Source organism: Neofelis nebulosa, chromosome 5 (assembly GCF_028018385.1).
Source record: "Neofelis nebulosa isolate mNeoNeb1 chromosome 5, mNeoNeb1.pri, whole genome shotgun sequence".
NCBI classification, from domain to species: Eukaryota; Metazoa; Chordata; class Mammalia; order Carnivora; family Felidae; genus Neofelis; species Neofelis nebulosa.
Genome location: NC_080786.1, coordinates 76,658,181 through 76,684,365, shown reverse-complemented (window position 1 = coordinate 76,684,365; position 26,185 = coordinate 76,658,181). Strand labels below are relative to the sequence as shown.

Genomic DNA, 26,185 nt, shown 5'->3' with positions numbered 1-26,185 from the left:
ATCAAAAAGAATGAAATCTTGCCATTTGCAATGACGCGGATGGAACCAGAATGTATTATGCTAAGTGAAATAAGTCAATAAGAGAAACAAATATGATTTCACTCACATCTGGAATTTAAGAAACAAAAACAGATGAACATATGGGAAGAGGGGGGAACAACATATGGGGGGAGAGGAAACAAAATGAGACAAGCCACAAGAGACTCTTAATGATAGAGAACAAACAGGGTTTATGGAGGGAGGTGGGTGGAAGATGGGCTAGATGGGTCATGGGTATTGAGGGCACCTGTGATGAGCACTGGGTATTGTATATAAGTGATGATTCACTGAATTCTACTCCTCAAACCAATATTGTACTGTATGTTAACTAAAATTTAACTTTAAAATAAAATGTATACACAGCTTTTAGTTGAGTCTTATTTTTTGATCCATTCTAATAATCCCTTTCTTTTAATTGGTGTATTTAGACTATCGACATTTTAAATGATTATTGGATCAATGCCTACCATATTTTACCGTTTTCTATTTCTTGTCCTTACTCTTTATTCCTGTTTTGTCTTCAACACTTTTTCTGCCTTTTGAAGTTTTAACTGAGCATTTTATATAATTCTGTTTTTTCATTTTCCTAGTATATCAATTATACATCCTTTTTTAAGTTGTTGCTCTCAAGTTTGCAACATAAATCTACTAATGATTTACAATCCAAATCTACTTCCAAGTAACACTATACCGCTTCACAGGTACTAGAAGTATCTTACACTAACAAAATACTCTTAATTCTTCTCTCCTGTTCCTGTGTCCTTGCTCCCATTCATTTCATTTATACATAAACATAAAACACACAAGCATCCGTACACACATAATCAAATATATTGTTATTATTATCTTGAACTATTACCTGACAGGTCAATTAAGAATAAGAAAAACAGAGTTCTTCTTGAGCCAAGCTGTTTGAGTCTTGTTGCTTGGTGGTGTGGCCTATATATGCTGTGTTTGGAAGGAAGCAGGGGAGTGGGTTCCTGACCTCAGCTGGCCTCGGGGTAGAGGACACCACTCCAATTACACCTCAGGACTACAGTCCAGGCCTCAACATTGCAACATCCCTAGACTCCATGACCAGAAGACGCCACTTGCAGAGGCTCATGGCAGAGCAGCTTGTAAAAGTCGGGGTACATCCTGAGAAAACTGGGCAGTATGTTTCTGGAAACTACTGTTGGAGCTAAGCTCTTGGTTCCTCTGCTGGACCACATATTTCTGGGGGGTACACTCAGTCCCCTAGATGTTGGTTGACATGCCACTGTCTTTGAAAAGACTGTGCATCACTGAGGCAGCCCCTTTTCCCAGTAAAAAGCCTGGAGTCCTCAGCAGTGGCTGGTTAGAGGGGAATCAGGTTGCACTTTCTCTCCTCCTCATAGTTTCCCTGCTTGTCAACTGAGTTTCCTTCTGAGGAAGATCATTTCCCTCACAAAGCCCAGGTCTCTGCAGACCAATTAGCAAGGGGCACTAACAGCCATGCATGTCTGTCCTGGCAAAGGCCAATGTTTTTTGAAGAGAGCTCAAACTCCCTCCCCAGCCCATGTCTAGTGAACACCAGAGCAGGGAAAGAATCAAGTCCATTCCCTGTCCTCTTCTCCTCTGTGAACTGAATTTCAGAAATTTTTTTCAACACGCAACACAAAGCGTCCAGATCGATAAAACAATAAGGAGGGGAAATGTGTTTTGTTTTGTTTTATTTTTTCCTGGAAATTGTGCTTCAAATTTTGCTGTACCATAGAGCCCAGAAAGACATGTGTTCTCATTTGCCTGCCTGACTCCATGGTGGCGTCGCTTTTATGTTCCATTCGTGGCATTCGAGTTGCTCTCCTTTACAGCCCTGTTTCTCAAGTTCTGTTCAAGTTAAACTCGTGTAAAACTCTCCATGGTGCTGGGAGCAGCATGTGTGTTGCTGCTGCATAAGAATCTGTACTTGGATGCCGATCTAGAGACCTGATGGAATTGACAGTTGTGTACCCGTAATCATTAGTGGCAATGATGGCATTCTGGAAAGCAATTCTTATACAGTAAGTTCTACAGTTCTTTGGAAAAAAGAATAAGAAAAATAAAAGTTTTTGTTTTACCTTCACTTATTCTGATGTTCTTTCTTGAATCTGAGTTTCTTATCTATATTATTTTCTTTCTCTCTAAAGATTTTCTATTAATATTTCTTGTAAGACAGGACTATTGGCAACAAATTCCCTCTATTTTTGTTTGTCTAAGAAAGTCTATTTCCCCTTCACTTTTGAAGGATAATTTTACAAAGGATACAAAATTCTATGTTGACAGGCTTTTCTCTCAACATTTTAAGTATTTGTTCCCAACACTTTAAGTATTTACTCCACTCTCTTCTTTCCTGCATGGTTTCTAAGAAGTTGGATGTCATTCTCATTTTTGCTCCTTGTAAGTAAGGTTCTTTTTCCCTGTGGCCTCTTTCAGAATCTCTAGATTTAATTTCTGCAATTTAAATATAATAGCCTAGGTTTGGGGTTTTTTGTTGTTTGTCCTGCTTGGTGTTCTCCTAGCTTCCTGGATCTGTGGTTTGATGTCTGACATACATTTGGGGAAATCCTCAGTAATTACTGCTTCAGATGCTGCTTCTGTTCCTTTCTTTCTTCTCCCTCTGACAGTCCCATTATGTGTAAGTTACACCTTTTGTACTTGTCCCACAGGCCTTAGATGTTCTCTTCTGCTTTTTTCAGTCTTTTTTCCCTTGGCTTTTCAGTTTTTTGTTTTTTTTTTTTAACTTTTCTGTTATGTCCCCAACCTCAGAGATTCTTTCCTCAGCTATGTCCAGTCTATTAACGAGCCCATCAAAGGCATTTTTCATTTCTGTGAGCTTTGTGGCATTTTAACTTTACCTAATCCCATCTCCCTTTCCCCAGCTTTACCAGAGCTCTGAAAACCAAAAGCCTTGTACAAATCAGCAACCTAATGGCCACTTGAGGGGACAAAATAGGTTGGGAGCTTGCCCACACAAAAACTTATTCATATCTAAGGGTGATGGGGGGAAAAGGCAATATAAGGGATACCTGTGGTTAATAAAACTGTATCTCTACTTTATCAGTGTGAATATCCAGTTTTGACATTGTGCTTTTGTTCTGCAAGGTGTTATCACTGGGGGAAATTGGGTAAAGAGAATACATGATCTCTTGTGTTATTTCTTTCAACTGCACGTGACTCTATAATTTCCTCATAAAAAAAGTTTAATTAGAAACAAAACTTGTTCACTAATGTAGCAGCATTACTTAGAACAGCTCCAAATTGGAAGCAACTCAAATGTCCATCATCTGGTGAATAAACAAATGACAGTATATCCAACCCATGAAATACTACTCAGAAGTATAAGTGAACAAAATACTAACACATGCAACAAGATGGATGTGTCTCTACAAACAAGTGAAGTAAAAGTGAAGAAATAAAGCTAAGTGAAAGAAATAAAACACCAAAGATCACCTACTGTATGACTCCACTTACAAGAAATGTAGTGACAGAAAGTACATCAGTGATTGCATGGAGGTCAGCCTGGAGGAAAAGCTTGAGTACCACGGGTAGGAGGAAACTTTTTAGTGTGAAGGAACTCTAGCTCCTTCTACCGTTTGATTATGGTGGTGATCATATGATTATATACGAGTATCAAAATTCATACTGCACACATAAACTTGAATTTTATGAAATTTAAATATCTTAAAATAGAAAAAGGAGAAAAAAATTAAGACTTAGAAAAGTAATACCTGTTAGTGTTCTTCCTGCATTCAGAGGAGGAGAAATGACTCTGAAAAGTTTCTGCATTAAAATTAAAAATAAAACAATCGCCATCATTTTTTTAAAAATTATATTTTCAAAAAACAATCAAGAATCTTATACTATTAATCACCTTTCTCTGAATAAATCAGTTATTTGCTATTGGGATTAAATACAAAAACTTTTAAGGTGGACACAAATTATTATTGAAGAATCACTAGGAAACAACTGTTATCATATTCCTCACTGAAAGAAACCATTTAGTAAATACCAGTTAGGTGAAGGTGTTTGTTGAGTTGTAATTTCTGATATAAATATCCTTAGGTTCCTCAAAATGATTAAAAAAAAAAAAAAAAAGTGAAGGGATTAATAGCCCACCAAAATGGCAATGAAGATTATTTTAAACTGAAAACATCTGAACAGCAGACACAAAAGGAAACATTATCTAAATTTAAACACAGCCTCTGAAAACACAGTGAGATTGATGATAAAACTACACTGGCCTTCCTCAGAGGGAGTTTTCTGTTTGGGAGAGGACAGGCCCTTAGAACTGGGAACTGCAAATCAAACTGTTCATTAGCCAAAAAAAAACAATCCTTATTTTCCTAGGAAGGCCCTAAATCCCTCCCTCCCCGCTAACCAACATTTTGTTAAACAGGTGTATAAACCTTTAGCTCCGGCCAGTCAGGAAAGTCCTCATTACTAAGTGCTCCCAGTACTTGTGTGACTAAACCTTTCCTTTTCTCCTGTTACTCTGTCTTTTGTCAGCTAATCTGCAGCCCTCCTCCCCCCCACTGAGACCTAAATTCCTAGAGGAAGTGCTTTCCCTCCCAACACAAGGCACTACTTTTACCTCAGAAGCAGCCACAGCTAGAACTAAGGAAAGATTTCAGAGACCCTGGTAGTCATCTCAAATATGATGACACTGTCACTCCAGAAAATCTAGAAATTCTCAAGAGGCAGGAGACCTTTTAATTTAGACCTCTTTAAGTACTAAAATAATTAAACTCTAAATAATGACAAGTGATTTCCTTGTGAGCAGAAAGTTACAAATACGGAATCACAGAACACACCTACCTAACCTCCCATTGCTAAACTCTCCAAATGACTCTTTAATAACAAATACCAAGCTCTTTCTGAAAACCATTAAACTTGAAAACTTCTCTTAACACAAAACAAGGCAACCTTAATAGCCCACAGCCCATCTGAGATGTGTAGATATAAATGCAAACCAGATTTTGAGGATTAAAACACACACATACAAAACTAAAATTTAAAAAGCAACAATAACAAAAACCCAGCAATCATTTTTATCACCATAGAATATATCAAATTAGAATCTGTTTCTAAGGATTATTTTGAGAGAAGGCAGAAATTGTAGAGGCCGCTTTTAGAGAACAGGGTTGGGCAATGGAAACCTGATCAAGGTAAAAGGGCCCAGGGCAACCAAGACCAAGGAGCTGAAAGCAAACAGGCAATTCAAATAGGTTCATTGAGCGACCCACCTCAAAATAGCCACAGTCCCTAACTGACCAATTATAACCACGCACAGTTCCTAAGATTACCGAAGAAGAGAAAATTCCATTTTTCCCATATTCCCTGACTTCACCCTGTAACTGTGGCCGCTCACCACTGCCTTTGCTGTCTCTCCTTTGCTGTCCTGCCTGCCTTCCACACCTTTGCGGTGTATTCAGTAAACTTTTATCTCTCTTTCTGCCTTGGGTGAATTCTTTTACCACATGTGATCAGAGCGCCCCACATTTGCAACTGGGATGTCCAACATTTGGTGGCCCAAATGAGACCCTCTGATGGCCTGGAGCTCTCCCCGGATTCTCTGGGAATTTCTCGGGGCTTTCCCTCCGCGGACCATCCAATTGGAGCATCCCACAGAAACTGCATTAATTCTTCCTAACTGTGGTTTAAGAGTGAGCCAAAATATTTTTTGCATGTAGGGAGGTCCTGGATCTCACTGAGGAGCCAGCTGACAGTTCTTTCCAGGGAAGTACTGGACTTTGAAGGAAAGCAGCTGAGAGATGTTCAAGTGTAAAAAATCCTTACTAGACACACAATCAGGGTCAAAACCAGGGGAAGAGGGCTGTGGCACATTTTGGAAACTGACCAAGAGAAGAGAGGGACAACCAAAACTGGAGGAGTTTTGAATTAGAGTAATATTCACCTACCTACGAAGCTAAGGGTGTTTTAAGAAAGCATGAAATATCACAAGACAACTGCTGAATTAGCAATACCGAAGACAGTTTTGGATAGCCATTAAATATGCAAAAAAAAAAAAAAAAAAAAGGTTGACTGGATGCCTTCCACAGATGCCTGGCTCTTCTAAGCCAGGTAATTAGTCATTGTAATAAAACAATGGGCTGGCAGGGTGCTACCTATATCCACAATCCATTATCTACAATTCTGTCCTCAATTTAAGGCAAATAACAAAGTGGATACGGCATTTGGTTCTTTTTAAAATAAGACCAAATGCTTTTTAGTGATTAGGAGAATAAATTATAATGCATGCTGTAAGTGCTAAACTGGAAAAAGCAACAAATTAGCAATTAACAAATAAAGATCTTCCACCATTATCAGGACCTTCCCCCAGCACAATATATCTACAAATAATATTTCTTAATAGTACATTTACTACACACAGTAAGTATATGAATATTTTATACCTTTTGGAAAACTTACTATAATATCAAAAATTCTTAAACAAACAAACCAACTTAGTCTAACAGGCAGGCATTACTTTTATCTATTGCTCCCTGGGATTTAAATACCTATTTATGCAGACAAAGAAGAAAGCAATGGCAGAAGGTATGAAATTCAAGGTCACCTAACGCCCCAAGCTAAAATGGGTGCAAGTCTAATAATATATCTACAAGAAATTAAACAATGATTGGATGAAAACAGAATCTATTCAAAGTAAATGAATAGGAAAAAAGCCATTCATAGGCAAATGTGTGTCCAAGTTAGGAAATATCTTACCTCCATTGGACTAATAAATTCATTCATGCCTCTGTTATAAACATAGATCATAGCATCATACAGACGATTTTCCCAACACATGAGAACTACCTGTAAAAAGAAGAGTTGTCTCACCAATTATTTTCCTTAAAGCTTTAACAATGGAGACGATCTTAAATACTCTTCCCTAATCTTTCTTAGTCCTTCTCTGAAAAAAACTGAAGTACAGTTGACCTTTGAACAATGTGGAGGTTAGGGGCGCTAACCCCTCCTCACCCCCACACAAAAACCCATATATAACTTTTGACTCCTCCACAACTCAACTACGAATAGCCTACAGTTGACCAGAAGCCTTATTGATAACATAGTCAAGTAACACCTATTTCATATGTTATGTGTGTTATATTCTGTATTCTTACAATAAAGATAGAGAAAATATGTTATTAATAAAATTATAAAGAGAAGGAGATACATTTACAGTACTGTGCTTGTATTTATTGAAAAAATTCCACATATAAATATACCTGTGTAGTTCAAAATCCTGTTGTTCAAAGATCAACAGTACTCAAACACAATGTCAGGGTAACAGCTGTTGTAGGTTCAATACTACTTTTAATTGTACAATGGCTACTTTCAAACATCTCCAATGTCTATTTTTCTCTCCATCCTCTCCCTTTCCATACTCATTTTGCCCTTGGTCAACAGCTCTACAAATTATTTACTGAACACTTATATTCATTCAGGCCCACTCCTAGGCATCAGAGATAAAGTGATAGATCAGACAAATCTCAACTTAGTCTCTACCCTTACATAACTACTGTTCATCTTGGACACTTAACAAAAGAAGGGAGGGGCAGAAAATGATATGTGAGTTACACCTGGGGAAGCTACTCAATTACACAAATAATTCATTTACAAATGTGATGTGTTACAAAGCAACCTGACGTGCTTTAGAGTATTCAGAAGGTCATCCCTGAGGAAGCAATATTTAATTTAGGACCTAAAGGATGCATATAATGAGAGGCAAAAGCAGAGATGAACTCTAGGGACTATGTGGGCTGAAGCAGTAACGATGAAGGTCTACGAAGAAAGAAGCTTGAAGTGTTTAAGGATGGAGAGAATTGATCTGTGAAAATATTCAGAAGAGGAACAGTGGTGACCTGCAGTGTCAGGTCTGTTATATTCTGTTCCTATGAGAGTTACACTCCCGACGGACAAGGGAAGAGGGCTGTTAGAAGAGCAGAGGTTGGCAAAGGAGAATGATAAGGACCAAACAGAGAATTAAGAGGAAAAACAGAGGTGAGGTGTCATGGGAGAGTCTTGAGACTGAGGCAAGTTCTGGGACCTCTTCTCTTCTCTCACTAACCACCCTATGAGCCAGTGCTGTGATCATACATCTCTGTACTGATGATTAACACATTTACAGCTTTAGCCCTACCTCCCCTCTGATCCATATATCCAACCACTTACTTGGTATCTTCACTTGAATATCTAATAGCAATCTCAAAATAAAAACAGAACTCCTGATTTTGTCTCTCAAACTTCGACCTATCCAGTCTTCCAATCTTCTTAGAGGCATCACTACCTGCATTTATCTCAAGCCAAAAAAACTAAGTGTCATCCTTAAATTCTCTCTTTCCCACACTTCCACACTCTTGCATCTGATTCATTAGCAAATCAATTCTACTGCCATAACATATCCAAAATCAGGCCATCTCTTTCCATCTCATTGCAACCATCTCTGGTCAAGACCACCTCCTGAACCAGTGTCTAATTAATCTTACTTCTTCTGATCTTGACTCCCACCTTCATTCTGTTATACCTAAGTAAACCAGAGTCATCTTGCTTAAAACCGTTTAATGACTTCCCAGAGCACTCAGAATAAAATGGAAAAATCTGGACCTTGCCCTGAAAGGACTACCTCTCTGTTTCAACCAAGCTCCAAGTCTATTTGCCTTTTATCTGTAACTTCAACATCAAGGCTTTTTTTTTTTTTTTTTTTTTTTTTTTTTTGCATTAGCTGTTGCTTTTGCCTGGAACAATCTTCTCCAAGATCTCTGCATTGCTGATTCCTTCTTGTCAGATTCCAGACTCAATGTTACTTCCTTAGGGAGATTTTCTACAGTTAACCAATCTATAAGGTAGCCTCACATCCTCTACCATATTGACTGACTTATTTTTTTATACTTCTGGTTTATCTGTTTGTTGTCAAACTTTTTGGCTAAAATGTAAGCCTCTGAGAGGATAAGCATTGTCCACTAGGGTCAATGAAGCATCCTTGGAGCCTTACACTCAATGCCCCTCAAATTAATAACAAATGAGTAAGTAAAATGTGAAAAATATGACTTGATATAGTGAACATGGAGGGCATAGCTGATCCACTAAAAGCAAGGATGAAGAGTTATTAGGATGTGGGAAAAATGGAAGTACAACCTAGATGATGCTTTCAAGACATTCGGCCATGACTAGGAAGAGTGACATGGGGCAGTAACCTATGGGGAAGAAGGAAAGAAGGCTTGATAATGAAGAGAAGGGAAACTGAAGAGATTTTTTTAAATTGTTATTTTAACATAAAAAACACTAGAGCATATTTATATTTACATAGTGCTGTGGAAAAGCTAAAAATATTGGGAAGACAAGAAATGAGAAATTTCTCTTACACTAGTATGGGTAAATCAAACTAGATTGATAACATGCTCTCAAATCACTTTAACTAATGTCTGACATGAAAACTCTGCCAAATTACCCACACAACAGAAAGGCATACATAAAAGAGTGTCTGGCTTTACTTAGCAAACTCACAGCCATTCATAAAGAGCTTCCAGGAAGAAAACAATAACTATTTCTCCAAGCCCTTCATTTCTGTGTGACTTTGCACCTTTTAAAAAAGTACTTTTGGTCAAAGATCTTTAAGTCATCATATTTTAGCTCAACAGGGCTTGCTTACTTATTAGGACCTTGTAGTACCTTTGCAGAAGTGGCATGCTCATTACTAGGGCTAATATGGAACTGAACAGTTAAGAGTGAAATGTCTAGGGGCGCCTGGGTGGCTCAGTCAGTTGAGCAGACGACTTCGGCTCAGGTCATGATCTCGTGGTTTGTGAGTTTGAGCCCCGTGTAGGGCTGGGTCCTCACAGCTCAGAGCCTGGAGCGTGCTTCCATTCTGTGTCTCCCTCTCTCTCTGCCCCTCCTCTGCTTGCACTCTGTCTCTCTCAAATATAAATAAACATTAAAAAAAAAATAGACTGGGGCGCCTGGGTGGCTCAATCGGTTAGGCGTCCGACTTCAGCTCAGGTCATGATCTCTCAGTTCGTGGGTTTGAGCCCCGCATCGGGCTCTGTGCTGACGGCTCAGAGCCTGGAGCCTGCTTCAGATTCTGTGTCTCCCTCTCTCTCTGACCCTCCCCTGCTCATGCTTTGTCTCTCTGTCTCAAAAAAAAAAAAAAAAAAAAAAAAATAGAGTGAAATGTCTAAGGCCAAAATATATAATGCTCCTCAATTTAGGACTGAAAACTTACTGTAGAGACCTCAGATACACTTGGAGGTAGATTATCAAACAATGGGCTGGCTGGTCAAGCTAAGACATCCTGTAATTTGCTTCTTATACTGTGTTCTGCATTTCAAACCTCAATGTATGAAAGTTATGAACACTGGACATATAAAGTACCTTTCTGAAAAATGGCATCATATTCTTAAAAGTAAAAATATTCTATTATTTGCGTGGAAGTACTCATAGTTGAAATTCACTTGTAGGATGAAAAATGTACTAGTGAATAAGCAAACAGATGAAGAAGGATTAGTCAATAAGCATTTATTGAGCAACTACCAAATGTAAACTTTATGCTCAGTGCTTTGATGGATTTCAAAGAAACAGAAGACTCTTGGCTTGCAGGAGTTCATAACCTAGCTTTCACTAAAGACCAGTCCTAAGAAATATTGACAAAGACAAGTTTAAGAGACATCTTACCAAAAGCGCTCCGTAAACAACTGGGGTTGATAGAAGGCACAGGGAGGCCCAATCAGTCAGGTAAGTATAATCAATAAAGGAGTGTTGTTTATTCCATATATTAGTAAATTTTGTATAAACTCACCTGCTGAATATCTAGGCTGGTGATATCCATATGTACAATGAGGGCTTCCACATTTTCCATTAACTTTTTATCTTGGAAATGAACAATCAAGTCTTTCATTACCTGGGGGGTCATCCCCACCAATTTATCACTTAAAATATATGGTTCAAGGCACTCCAAAAACACTCCTTTAGCCACTGAATTCTCACTTAATTTGTCATACATCTGGCTAAATAAAAGATCCCTGTAACAGAGAAAAAAAAAAAAAAACTTTCAGAAGTATTCTGAACATCCATTAAATTCAGTCTAATTATATGTCCTCGTTTTCCTATTTCAACAAAGCTTAACAAAACAAGCTTAACAAAAACAGTAACAACAAGAGTCTCAGTCAATTCTCCCAAAACTTTTACAACCAAGAAAAGCAGAATAAGTTAAATTATTTGCTATAAGTCACATAGCCAACATGTGATGGAGTCAGAATTCGAACTCAGCCTGCTGACCTAAATCCTGTGTTGAGTCTATTATGGCACACTGCTTCTTAAAGCAATGGTGATATGGCAGTGGGTAATAAAGTAAACATGATAGAGTAGAAAAAATATGAAAAAGGACTATTCCTAGGGGTGCCTGGCTGGCTCGGCAGAGCATGCAACACTTGATCCTGGGGTCATGAGTTTGAGACCCACGTTGGGTGCAGAAATTACTCAAAACAGGACTATTCCTAATTTATCCTTTCCCCTTTCCTGGTATCTAAATATTCCCAGCTCATATACAAAGCCAATATGTTTCTTGATCTAGCTCTTACCCCTTGATTCCCAAAGGGTTTAGGCAGGGATTACTGATAAGAAAGGAAGAAGAAAATATTCACTATTTTAAAAATATATCTGGAATTTATTTTATTGCAGAAACAAAATTTTTTCATTAATCTAAATGCCACCACACTCAATAATTATACTTTATCTATTTCATATTTCTTCTGCAAGTAGTCCATGAATAATTTTAGAGTTATACTCATTGTAGATATAATTCCAAATTCTTTCATGCAACATTATATAATACACATCATTCTATGATGCTACCTACCCTTAAATTTACCATTTTGTCTCACTCACAATGTTTCAACGTGCTAAAATATTAGAATTTACCTAAGTATTCCTGTACTTACTTCCAGTATTTTATTATCATGAATGATTACACAATGAACATCTACATATACACTCTTTCCCATCTGGGGGATTTAATTCCTTAGTCATTCTACTTTTAGAAATTTATCTTAAATCAAAAGATATGAAAAATCTTGTGGTGGGGCACCTGGGTGGCTCAGTTGGTTAAGCATCTGACTTCGGCTCATGTCACGATCTCACGGTTCGTGAGTTCGAGCCCACGGTGGGCTCTGGGCTGACAGCTCAGAGCCTGGAGCCTGCTTCCGATTCTGTGTCTCCCTCCCTCTCTGCTCCTCCCCCACTCACGTTCTGTCTCTCTCTCCTTCAAAAATAAATAAACACTTCAAAGAATTAAACAAGAAAAATCTTGTGGTATTTGAAATTACTAAATCATCTTCAAAAGTATCATAGCACCAATTTACATTGCCACCAGCAATGTAGAATTATACACTTTCACCAGACAATTGTGTTTGATTCTACTACCAGATAATTTAATAAGTGTAAATTAAATAATATTGCTGTCTTTAATTCTTTGACGACTGGCAAAATTAAATGTTTTCCATGTTCCCATTCATACATTGTATTGCTTTGTTTTCGTTCACCTGGTTCATTCATTTCCTTTTTTTGTTTAATACAACAACTGTGCTAGTTCTATTTATCTCTTAAGACTATTTTTTACTAAATGTGAAAATAAATGTTTTTATAAATGTTATTTCTTTACATGTGTGTCAATGTCGCTCGTGAAAAGTGGTAGCTGGTTCATCTACAAGTGTGGTCTTTCATGGCAGTTCCACAAAAAGGCCAAGGAAGATTCTGGAGGCAGTAGGATGGGGCCCTTGCCTCATCTGAAGTCTTGGAAGAGGGCAGATGAGAAGAGAACTGGCTACAAATGTACCAGAACGACATACCACTCTTCAGTAAACAGTTCCTGCAATGTCCTGGGAGGGAAATCCATATCCATTTATTGTTTTTTCTCATATCCACAAATGTAATTTTTATAACAGTTTTCCCCTTGCTGCATATTCTTCATGTTGGTTTCATTTTAATCAATAGTCCATCACATTTTTGTGATTACCAATTATTAACCAAGCAAAAGTCACGCAGATTAATAAAACTTTACTGCTACAAAGAGTTACCACGTAACTCTAATGAATATAAAGAAAATGCCATATTTGCTAGCCCTTCCACTCTGTAATGCGTTGTTAAAAACAACATGCTAGGGAAGACAATTATATATTTTAGTTCAACACCAAAAGCCCTGGAGAGGAAAATTAAACAGTGAAAAATTCAGTAAACAGAGCATAAAAGGTGACAAACAGCAGCATGAATTGCTGGTAAGATTAATGGCAAAACCATATATTTCTTTCTTAACCAGTCAGAGGCTATAAATAAAGAAGCAAGAAAAATAAAACTCAGCAACTCTTATTGCTATCTCTACATTTAAAATAAAAATAAAACAAAATACAAAGACATGTTCTCATCATTTTGGAAGAATATTTATTAGAGCATCAGGGAAGAAGAAAGAAAAGCACATACCAAAAAAAAAAAAAAAAAAAAGTGTTTAGCTCCTGTGTTTCTTTCTATATTTAGGAATGATACTCCAGCATGCTGACTCTGTTACCTGGAAGTCCTAACTTTAAAACTGTTTTTTATCACTTCAAACTTAGCCACCCTGTAGCCAGTAGAACACAAAATCCATTCTGAATAATAGAGGACCAAAGAGGTTGTCTTTCTATGTAGCTTCACTTTACGTTAATACTCATATTAAAGACATTATTGGGGGTTTACCATTCATAGCTTCAAACTGATTAAGAAAATGGCCAAATTCACTTCATGCATTATCAATTTTGCAATTTAAAAAATGAGAAGAACTCAGCTTTGATTATAAGTACAAACTCAGACTGTCAGAAACAGAGCAAGAACGTCAACGCTTAACACTTGCCAGTCTTTACTACACATCTAGCCAGAGCTAAATAAACAAATCCCCACTACATTTAAGTAGGACTTGAATCCAAAGTTGGTTTGGGCTGCTCTTTTTATTTATAAAAGTAATGACAAAGTTCAAATGAACTTTAAGAAATTATGTTCAAAATGTTCTATTTTCTGATATAAGGATCACGGTTTGTAAAGATTTCCTTTAAAAAGGCATGGCTTACTTCTGGTGATGGTTGTACAACTCTGTGAATATACTAAAACCTACTGAATTGTACACTTTAAAAAGGGCGAATTTTGTGGTATGAATTATATAGTTCAATGTAGCTGTTATAAAATAGAAAAGGTTTTTCCCCTAGCTTTGATGCTTAAAATATTAACATGCAGTTGTCAGGAAAACAGGATCTAAAACATCCAGTTCCTCAACTATGTTTGATAATTAAGAATTTTCTGTTTCTCGAACAATAATACTGATGTTGAACAAGACTAAACACACACCCTGGCTATCAAAAGACCACTTCAGATTCACTTTAGATTTAACAGAAATATTTTTGGTTCAGATTTATATATAATTCAAGTCATTTGAATAATGGCTTCTTTTTGGATATCGGTTTACAGTGACATAAGCTCAACGTGGTCAAGATCATGTACGTGCAGCACCTGTTTGGTTTTGTCTTACAATGGCTTTATTGAGATACAATTCACATAAGATAGAACCTATTTTTCTTATTTTTTTAATGTTTATTTATTTTGAGAGTCTGAGAGACAGAGAGAGAGAGAAGAGCAAGCGAGCATGAAGGGAGGAGGGACAGAGAGAGAGGGTGAGAGAAGGAATCCAAAGCAGGCTCCACGCTGTCAACACAGAGCCCAGGGAGGGGCTCAATATCGCGGTTCACGAGATCATGACCTGAGCTGAAATCAAGACTCAGACACTAAATTGATTGAGCCACCCAGGCACCCCCCCCCCATAGCACCTATTTTTAAACAATGTTCAAAATTATGATTATAGTTCAAGTAAACTCTGGACCTATTTTCAAAATAAATTGAAATTATGGCTACTATTGTATAAGCAAAATTACAAATCATTAAAGGTCCTACAAAAAGCCTTGAGATGTATCTTTTGTCTAATACTAAAAAGAAAATATACACTGCCAAACTGAAGTGAAATTGTGAAATAAATCAAATTATGGGGGTGCCTGGGGGGCTCAGTCAGTTAAGCGTTGGACTCTTTTTTTTTTTTTTTTAATTTTTTTTCAACGTTTTTTATTTTTATTTTTGGGACAGAGAGAGACAGAGCATGAACGGGGGAGGGGCAGAGAGAGAGGGAGACACAGAATCAGAAACAGGCTCCGGGCTCCGAGCCATCGGCCCAGAGCCTGACGCGGGGCTCGAACTCACGGACCGCGAGATCGTGACCTGGCTGAAGTCGGACGCTTAACCAACTGAGCCACCCAGGCGCCCCAAGCGTTGGACTCTTGATTTCGGCTCAAGTCGTGATCGCGCAGTTCAGAAGTTCAAGCCCACATCAAGCTCTGTACTGACAATGCAGAATCTACTTAGGATTCTCTCTCTCTCTCTCTCTCTCTCTCTCTCTCTCTCTCTCTCTCCTGTCTCTCTGCTCCTACCCTGCTTGCTCTCTCTCTCAAAATAAATAAAAGAAAAAAAAATTATTTTAATAAATAAAAAAGAAATCAAATTATGAAAATAAAAGCACGAGTCTTCAAAAACAGAATTTCCTGTCACTTCTGATTTTAAACAATTCACAAAAAGACTATAAAGCCAAATTTTAACCAAAAAAAAAGATGTCTATAACATATTGGTCGGTATGTCCTACAGAGAAAAAGAAGTGTAATTCCTGCCACAGTAAAAGGATTTTACACTATAAAAGAATTCTTAAGTATGAATGGGAATATACATACACACACACACACACACACACACACACACACACACACACACACACTAGTTCAATTAGTATTACTGCTGGGTATGGATAGGCTTCTATGAATTATGATACTGAAGTAACTAACAGTGATCATAGGGTATTGGTCATAGTACTCAGTTAAAATCAATTCAGAATATGTATTGTGTCTATAATTTGACTCACACAAGAAACAGCATGTGAAAAAGGACTAACTATAAAAACAATGTACTCTACCAGAGTATCGATATTAATATAAAAAGCCTCTGGGGGCCAGGCTGAATGTCTGAGTGATGACTCTAGAAGTAGAAGAAGTTACCTGAAATTAGCTGAGTACTACATTATGTTTTGTAAAATTGTATTTGTGTTATGCACAACCTAAGCATTCCTTAAAGCCATCTTAAGGTCACAGATACTTCAGAAATCTGGGAATATAAAGAGAAGACCCTACAGAGAAATGAAACCAAACATCAAAGAAGATGGCATAAAGAGACAATGCAGTTTAGGAAGAAAGATGTCATACTGGAATGAAGCTACATACATCTTACAATTACCGCTTCAATTTATCCTAGGGAATTGAGTACTTTTAGCCTGACTGTCTATGGCAACTCTAAGAAAAAATTGCAAAAACCCTACCATTTGAGAGTGATGACACTGAACTATTTTTATATCTAATCCACCTTTAATCACTGCATGTTTGGAATGGAAGGAGATTGAAAGATGACCTAGACACAAAGAATCAAAGTTGATCAACTGGCCTATTTGATCCCATACACAGGATCTTTCTGATGAAAAAGAAAGCCAGTATGGTGAGAAGTAAGCAAGCATAAAAGCATACCATCTAGAACACAAAAGGGCACATTTGACCCAATGCCTAGTATAACAGCCCCACACTTCCTTATACTTTTAGCTAATGGACAGCAAATTGTATAAATAATTTAAGTTTCCTAGAAAGCTAAGAGCCGTGATATACTATTCAGGAAATGTACACATATTTCTGGCACTCAGACCTGAGGGAAATTTTTCCCATAGGCCCTCATAGAAGAGAAAATGTGTAACATAAAGCCATGTTTCAACAATATCCCAATCATGAACACAACGTATTTCACTGGATAATTACATATAACACTGTATAGCTAAAACACTGGAATGAACTTAAGTAAACAGAAGCTATAGTTCTTCATGACTTAAAGGTCTGACCTAGCAAATAAATGCCCTCTTGATAACATTCACCGATACATACTTTCTAAAGCATGATGCAGGCTACCTGCATATCAATCCATGCATCAGCTCAGGTTGTACAAGGTTTTGCACTGGGTCCTCAGTTGTTCTCTACCACTCAGAAACAAACTAGTGGTTAAAAGCAAGGACTCAGAAGCCTGTCCTGGAATCCTATCTTCGCTCCTCAAAAGAAGTGTGAGTTAGCTTTGGCAAATTATTTAACGGCTTTCTGTCTCTGGAACCACCTATGTAAAGTGGGGCTGAAAATAATACCTACCTCGCTATTACCAAAATTAGACAAATTAATGTAAAGCGCTTAGAACAATACCTGGCATGGGGGAAGCTATTATTTTAAGTGTGAAAAACTGTGAACTAGCAAAGATGGGTAAATTTAAATGTACTGATTTCTCCTTAACAAAAGGCCCTAAAAACCAACACTCCAGAGTCACTCTGAATTTTGCCCTGTTTTGGGTGGTATGTAATACTGTGTTTTAATGCTAGTTCATGAAAGAGGATGGAGATATATATATAGATATATATATATGTGTGTGTGTGTGTCTGTGTGTGTGTGTGTATGAAGGACATGAATCATACACTTTTAAGATCTTTTAGTAGGACTACCTTGTTGTTAGCCATGTTTGCCTCCACTATCCAGCCACACAAACACACAGATGATACGCCCACACCACCTATTTTGGAAAAGTTAGTTTTACTGGTAAATGCCCTGAAAATTGTTAAAGAATCAAATTTCTGTAAATTAAACTAAAATATATCCAAATTCATAGAATTCACAACAGTAAATTACAATACAAGCAACAGGCACTGTGGGTTCAAAATAATTGAATCTGACAGGCAATGTATACTTACTTTCGCTCTAGCAGCAGGCAGTAATCAACTATGACAGGCACCATGTCCTGAAGAGAAACCATAAAGAAAGCATCACAGCCCTGTCCCCTTTGTCCCTTGGTTACATGTAACACATACTCAAAGTGGTCTGCTAAAGACCACTGGTAGAATGTTGGGAGAATATAACTTTATACCATGTTTTATACCATATCTTAAAAATGTGAAAACACTTTTACCCAGTAATTCTGTCTGGAAATTTATCCTGAATACATTTGAGAAAAAAAAATGTTTAATGCATTAAGGTGTTCACTGTGCAGCCCTATAACAGAAGCAACAGGAGAAGAGGGAGGACAGGAAGAAATTGCAATTAAATACACATACAACATGGGAAAACAGTTCAGTAAATCTGTCTTTTAAATAAAATATTAGGTAGATATTACAAATTTATAGTTTAGAATAACATAACAAATATTAGGTGACCCATATGTATTTATCTCCCAACCTTATAAAGAAAATTTGCAAAGGAAAAGAAAAAAGAGAATACATCAAATTGATAATAGAATATAGTTGGTCCTGTTGGTGGCTCAGTTGATTAAGGTTGTCCATATTTTGTCACAAGCCTCCAAACTAGCTATTTCAAGGTTGATTTAACTTCTCGGTTTCATAACATTTTGATTGCTTTAAATTCATCTTGTACAGACTTGTACAACTGAATGGCAACCCATAATTTTGGCCTTTTTCAAGAGAAACAGTCTGAGGGAGAAACAGAACCTTATTATTAGTGGAAACTGTCAAGTAACCAAGCATTAGATTTCAGTAGCACTCTTTCATTTTCTGCTGGCTGCAGGGAAATGGTTTCCTTTAAAAAGAAGGCCTAGATTCTAGGTAGAAAAAAATCCCACCAGGGAAGAAGGCACTATGTGAAGAAGAGAATACTATATGCTAACAGGTGTTTGACAAAACAAATAAAACCGAGGAACCCTTATCATTTGAGAGAGGTATCAGAAGGACTTAACAACCTTAAAAGGATTATGGGGCTATACCTGACCCATCCATTCTGCTTCCTTTTGTCACCAATATTCCTTATAATAAGATTTAAAATCTTATTTAGATTCTTGAAAAACATGAACTAAAATCACAGAGAAGTGTTAAATCATATTAAAATCATGTGAAAAGTGTTAATGCTACAGCAACTGTCAACCCTGCATGAGAGTACAGTGGGCCAAATAATTTGTAGGGAAAAAAAAAAATCTCCCTAGAAATTCTGGGGGAAAATTTTAATAAACATTCCTTACAATACACAGCTGAGTTCCTAAGAAAGTGAGGGCAATACTCAAGAGTCAAAAAGTGAAAAGGGAACTGAAAATCAAAGCCATAAGCCTGAAACTGTCACAGAGACTGTCTTATACATTTGTTGGTCTCATCAAAAGCTTGGATTTTAATGCTAGAAAGCTTTCTCTAAAAATTTTCAAAGAAAGATTACCAAAATTAAAGATTATATATAAAAACAATAAAAGTGATACATGTTGAATTGATAGCCTTACATCTATAAATTGTCATTTTTAAAACACTCCAACAGCATCAAAATATACAGTTTTCTCAAGTATATGGAACATTTACTAAGATAGATAATGTATTTTAGGCCATAAAACAAGTTTCAAATTTAAAAAGATTTAAGTCATACAAATTACGTTCTCTGACCACAATGGAATCAGAAATTGACAAAATAAAGACTGAAGAGATGACATCACTATCGATTCTCCAGATATAAAAAGGGTAATTAAAATGTCACGAGCAACTTTTACCCAATAAGTTTGACAACTCAGATGAAATGGCCAAATCTCTTTAAAGATAGAAAATACCAGAAACAGAAGAAATACATAACCTCCTAAAAATCTCCATTTGTAGTTAAAAACCTTCCTACAAAGAAAACTCTTTTTAAGTTTTTATTTAAATTCTAGTTAACATATAGTGTAATATTGGTTTCAGTAGAGTTGAGTGATTCATCACTTACATGTAACACCCAAGTTCATCCCAACAAGTGCCCTCCTTAATACCCATCATCCATTTAGCCTATCTCTGGCTCACCTCCCCTCCAGCAACCTTCAGTTTGTTCTCTATAGTTAAGAGTCTCTTATGGTTTGCCTCCTTCTTTTCTTTTCCCTTTCCCTATGAAATGTTTTGTTTCTTAAATTGCACATATGAGTGAAATCATATGGTATTTATTTTTCTCTGACTTATGTCACTTACCATACAGTCTAGCTCTATCCACAGTGTTGTAAATGGCAAGATTTCATTCTTTTTGATGCCTGAGTAAGATTCTATTACACACACACAGACATACACACACCACTTCCTTTTTATCCATTCATTAGCTGATGGACATTTGGGCTCCGTCCATAGTTTGACTATTGTTGATAATGCTGCTATAAATATGGGGTGCGTGTGCCCCTTCGAAATATTTTTGTATCCTTTGGGTAATACGTAAGAGTGAACATAAATGTCCTTATAAAAAAAGTCATGTGGTTATACATCATAACCACATGACTTTCTCCCAGGTATGCCAGGTTGGTTTCAAAAGCCAATCAATATTATTCACCATATTAACAAATAAAAAAAGAAAAACTATATGATCATCTCTACAAAGAAAAACAATTTGACAAAAGCCAACAACATTTATATTTCTTAGGATATTAAAAATAGAAATTCCTCAACCTGATAATGAGCATCTTTGAAAAACTACAGCTTTCATCATATTTATAAATCAAAGACTGATGCTTTCCCACTAACACCGGGAACAAGACAAAGATGTCAATTTTCAAAATTTCTATTCAACATTAATACTGGAGGTAATACTGGAGCCAGTGTAATAAGGCAAGAAAGAGAAATAAAAGACTGCCAGATTGGAAAGTAATAAATAATTCTGTCTTTATTTGTGGACAACGTGATTATCTCTGTAGAAAATCTGGTGGAATATAAAAAAAAAAAAAAATTAGAATAAACAAGTTTAGCAAGGTTGCAAGATGGAAGATCAATGTACTAAAATCGCTTGCATTTCTATATACTAGAAACAAGCTGAAACAGAAGTAAAAAAAAAAAAAAATACCATTAGCGTCAAAAAAAAAATATTATGCAACTACCAAGATGGAAAAAAAAGACATTCTTTGTGAACCAATATAAAAAGATTTCCAAGATATATTAAGTAGAAAAACAATACAAAATCACAAGGAAAAAATTTGTGTTAAAGAAGGAAAAAAATATGAATGTGTGGGTGGTTACAACTGTGTACATTTGCTTGTATTTATGTAAAGAAAATCTGGAAATCTACATAAAAATTAGTAACAATGCTGAGAGGCAGGTGGAATCTGGGCAGATGGCATCAAGGTGGCAGACTTTTCATTGTATACATTTTTATACTTTGCAATTTAAAAAACTTTTTTTAAATATTTATTTTGAGTCAGAAAAGAAAGAGTGAGTAGGGGAGGGGCAGAGAGGCGGGGGAGAGAGAGAGACCCAAGCAGGCTCCGCACTGTCAGTGCAGAGCCTGATGTGGGGTTCGATCTCATGAACTGTGGGATCATGACCTGAGGTGAGGTCAAGAGTCAGATGCTTAACTGACTGAGCCACCCGGGCTTTCTGATTTTTAAATTATACAAATATATAACTAATACAAAAAATTGAATGACACAGGTAATACACCTATGTATAGTCGACCTCAACACTACAGAAATAACTGGCTAGAACATTTAGAGGACACACACAAATATGTATAAGTCATATTTATGTAAACTGTATTTATATAAAGCATCTACTATAGACCAGGGCCATTGCTAGGTGTTAATGATACAGATTTAACCAAACAGACATATATTATAGTCTGGTACAAAGATTTTTAAAAAGTAACAACGAAGGATGATGAAAGTTATGAGAAGGGAAATATGAAATGCCAGGGGAATGTTAGTTAGGAAGGAGGCCTAACTAACCTAAGTCTGCCTTCCTTGGAATGGGATGTTTAAGTGAATACCTGACAGACAGCAGTGACCAAGCCAACTACGGGGATGAACACGCCACCCAGTGAGAGGGAATAGTAACTTGCAGGAGTCCAGACATAGGAGACAGCAGAGAAGCTTGAGGACTGAGAGAGACAGTACGACCAGAGCATGGAAAGAGAAGGCTGGCAGTAGATGCGAAGGGGCATGTGCAAGATTCTGGACTTTATTCTAACATAATGGAAAACCACTGAAGGGGTTTTAAGCAGAGAAGATTAAAAATTTAAGAACTGGGGCAGTTTTACAAGTGGTATAGAGTCTCAGAATACATGTGTAGACTTTAATTACTTCTTTGCAAGTCTCTACTATATGCCTCTCGCCAGCTTCCATTCCCTGCAGCACTTCTTAGTTCTCTTGGTCTAAACTCTCTCCAATTCCAAATTTCTGTTCACTCCCTTCTCTTTCTTCATCCAACGAACTTTGCAATGCCCTGAAAAGTGTACACATGGGAGACTCCCACTTCTGGGGAGGTGGACCAGACATATTTTTCCCTATCTCTCCTACTAATATACCTAAAATCCCTGGACAATATATACAACACAAACCTAAGCCTGAAAGGTGGAAGAAGATGGCGGACCTACCAGGGATCTCAGGACCTGAGGAACAACACAGTGGTGAGCTTCCCGGTTCCTTTATACCATGTATCCCAGACTTGGAAGTGAAGAAGACTGGCAAGGTGGAAATGCCCAGGCACACATATAGAAAAAGGCTCAACGAAAGCTACTCTCTCTAGCCAAAAAAACCAGAAAAGAAAGAATGTAGCGGGGAAAAAAAAACAAAAACAAAAAACCCTTGTAACAGTATCTGCTCTATTCTGGTCAAACACCACAGAAAAAAACTGTGCCCCCACACCCACTGTGATGCGTAATTTTATGTATCAAGTTGGCTGGACCACAAGTTGCCTAAATATTTGGTCAAACATTATTCTGCTGTGTCTGATGTGTCATGTTTTTAAATGAGATTAACATATGAGTCAGATTCAGTAAAGCAGATTGCCCTCCCTAATGCAGAAGGAAACATCTGTTCTTCTTGGGTCTCAAGCCTGCCAGCTTTCAAGCTGGAACTATATCACTGGCTCTCCTGGTTCTGAGGCCTTCAGAGTTGGACTGGAACTACACATTAGCTCTCCCAGGGCTCCGACTTGCCAAATAAAGATACTGGGACTTCTCAGCCTCCCAAATCCAGTGAGCTAGCTCCTTATAATCTCTTTATTTATATATTTATAGTTATGTTTTATGGTTGAAGCAAAAATTGTAATACTGTGTGATGTGGTTCTATATACACATAAAGAGAGAAAGAGAGAAAGAGAGAGGGAGGGGGGAGACATGTCTATACCCCCTAATGGTTCTGTCTCTCTGGAAAACCTTGACTAATACACTCACCCATGCCAGCCAAAGCTGTGTGGAAAACCTAGATTTCTACTCTCCACAGCACATAACAAGGTATCCCAGTCCTCCCTCTGCTGAGCAGGGTGTTATCAGAGAAGTCTATGAAAGTCGGGACTTTCAGTTCTAAGAGTGCAGTAACAAACCCCTACTCCTCCCACATGGAGAGTGCTAGTGGAATTCATGTAATGAGGCCCAATGGAGTGGTGTCAGAGGAGACTTACAAAATAATTAGTATTTTTAGCAATGCCCAATCCAACAGTAGTGAAGCTACTCTCACCATGTGTCGATGGAGGCCACATGGGGAGCAGTACTGAGACATTCCTATCCCTAACTAGTCGGTGAAGTACCAGAGAAGGCCTAGAAAGGGGCAGGAACCCCCATCTCTGTCCAGCAGTGAGGATGAGCACCCTCTATCAGGTATTAATGGAGGTTGAGAGGGGAACCTATACTTTTGCCCCCACCTAAAAGTAAGAAGGTAGGACCCCTTCCCTTATCAGAGCAGTACCAGAAGAAAGCAGCTACAACAGAAAGTTTAAATAAGATTTGGAGTCTCACAGTAAGATCTGGACATCCACAATGTCTAGATTTCAAAAGCAAATCATAAATCATACCAAGAACCAAAAAGATCTCAAACTGAATTAAAAAGCAGTAATCAATAGATGCCAACACTAAAATGACAGAGATGTCAGAATGATCTAACAATGATTTTTAAAACAGCCATGATAAAGTTGTCTCAATAAGTAACTGAAATCTTGAAACAAATGAAAATATACAAAGTTTCATCACAGAAATAGAAAAAGATATAAAGAATAACCAAATGAAAATTTTAGAACTGAAAAATACAGTAACTGAATGTTTAAAAAACTCTAAGGACTCAACAACAGAATAGATGGTTCAGAGGGGAAAAAAAAATGAATGAACAGGAAGAAAGGAACAAACAACAGAAATTTCCAATCTGAAGGAGAAAACAGGCTGAAAAAAAAATGGGACACTCAGGGACTTGTGGGGCTAGAACAAAAGACCTAATGTATCATAAGAGTCTCAGGAGAAAAGACAGAAGGTAGAACTCAAAAAGTCCTCAAAGACATAATGGCCAAAAATACCCCAAATTTGGCAGAAGACATAAACACACAGATTTATGCAAATATTACAAATGTAAAGGAATCCACACCAAATACATTTTCAAACTTCTGAAAACTAAAGACCAAAAAAACCCCAGAAATCTTCAAAGTGGCAGGAAAGAAATGACACGTTAGCTATAGGGAAAAACAATTTGAATGACTGGATTTCTCATCAGAAACCATGGAGGCCAAGGCAAGTGGCAGAGCCGTATTTTTCAAGTGCTGAAAGTAAGTAACTGTCAACCTAGAGTACTAAATTCATTGGAATATCCTTGAAGAATGAAGGGGCAATCAAGACATTCTATGATGAAAAGACTCTACTGCCAGCAAAACTACCCCCAAAGAATGGATAATGAAAGTTTTCTAATCAGAAAGGAAACAAAAGAATAGACACCCTGGAACATTGAAAGAAGATGATAAGCAAAAATAAAGGGTAAAAGTTAATAGGCTTTCCTTGTCTTAAGTTTTCTTAGGTTTTATGGTTGAAGTAAAATTACAGTACTGTGTGATGTGGTTCTAAATGAAGATTGGGAAGGGAATACAACTCAGAAATAAAAAGCAACAAACTACTGACAAATGCAACAACCTAGATGAATCATCAGGGAATTATGCTGAGTTTAAAAAAAAAAAAAAAAAAAAAAAGGCCGATCCCAAAAGCCTACATACTATATAACTCCATTAACATGACATTCCTGAAATGACAAAATCATAGAAATGGGAATAATTAATGGTTGGCAGGGCCTAAAGAGGGGATAAGGATGGGAGGAAAGAAGGTGTGGCTATAAAAGGGCAAAATGAGGGATCCTTGTGGTGATGGAAATGTTCTGTATCTTCACTGTATTGGTCAAAATCCTGGTTATACAGTTGTAATACAGTTTTACAAGATGTTCCCGCTGGAGAAAACTGAGTTGAAGGTACTTGGGATCTCTTTGTATTTCTTACAATTGAATGTAAATCTACAATTATCCCAAAACAAACAAAACTAATTAAAAGAAAAAAGAAAGAGGATACACATAGTTCTCATGCCTGCCCCTAGCTGTTCTCAACTCATTTAAATAGAGCTAAATCACTCAAGGTAATGCTTTCAATCTAGCTTCCTAAAGAAACCAGGTCCTTATCAATTTTGAACATTTGTAACTATAAACAAGATAAAATACTACTTAAAGCCAAATCTATTTCCATATATTAAACCTTCCTTTCCAGAATCTAATTATGGAGAGACAAGGCAGGTTGTCCAGTGTATTATCCCTGGTGGCAATCTCCTAGACACCTGAAAATAAGTTAGGTGGGACCAGTTAGATCTCTACCTCCCAACTGCAAGGACTAAGCACAGACTCAACTTTGCACAGGATCTGTAGGCAAAACTGGGCAGAGGACATTCCAGGACTAGTCTACAATCACCTTAAGCAGTTGCTGCCCAAGATGATCACCCCACTTAACCCATTTAGAAGGCTGCTCTCACAAGAGCCCTAAACGAAAGGAGAACGGAAAAGGACAGGTCCCTCTCTTGAAGCAAAACCTTCAGACCATCCAGCCAGACCTGGTCAGGAGAGACATATGCCTCTCCACAGGATATTGAGAGATCAAGGGCCTACATGCAAACTTCTGATCCTTCTGCCATTAAGTACAGCCTGTGCTATGCGCTGCTTATGGCTATGTGCCTGAAGTCTTTCAGTGCAAACACAGTGAGCCAATACCTGCTTTAAGAATATTCCTCTTAGTCTCAAAAACTTG

At 37.3% G+C, this 26,185-nt stretch overlaps 1 protein-coding gene across 8 annotated transcripts in view; it reads right to left on the bottom strand.

The window, feature by feature from the left end:
* The window catches only part of VPS8 (VPS8 subunit of CORVET complex), a 251,993-nt gene that overhangs the window by 154,493 nt on the left and 71,315 nt on the right, over positions 1–26,185 (bottom strand). For all 8 annotated transcript variants that reach the window (XR_009262061.1, XR_009262062.1, XM_058730711.1 and 5 more), the window contains 4 exons: positions 17,915–17,961; positions 10,835–11,057; positions 6,766–6,855; positions 3,768–3,819 (listed from right to left, as the gene is read on the bottom strand). Coding sequence is in view for 6 of the 8 variants with exons in the window: in XM_058730711.1 (XP_058586694.1) it covers positions 3,768–3,819; positions 6,766–6,855; positions 10,835–11,057; positions 17,915–17,961 (412 nt within the window). In the remaining 2 variants the exon portion in view is untranslated. The remainder of the gene's footprint in view (positions 1–3,767; positions 3,820–6,765; positions 6,856–10,834; positions 11,058–17,914; positions 17,962–26,185) is intronic.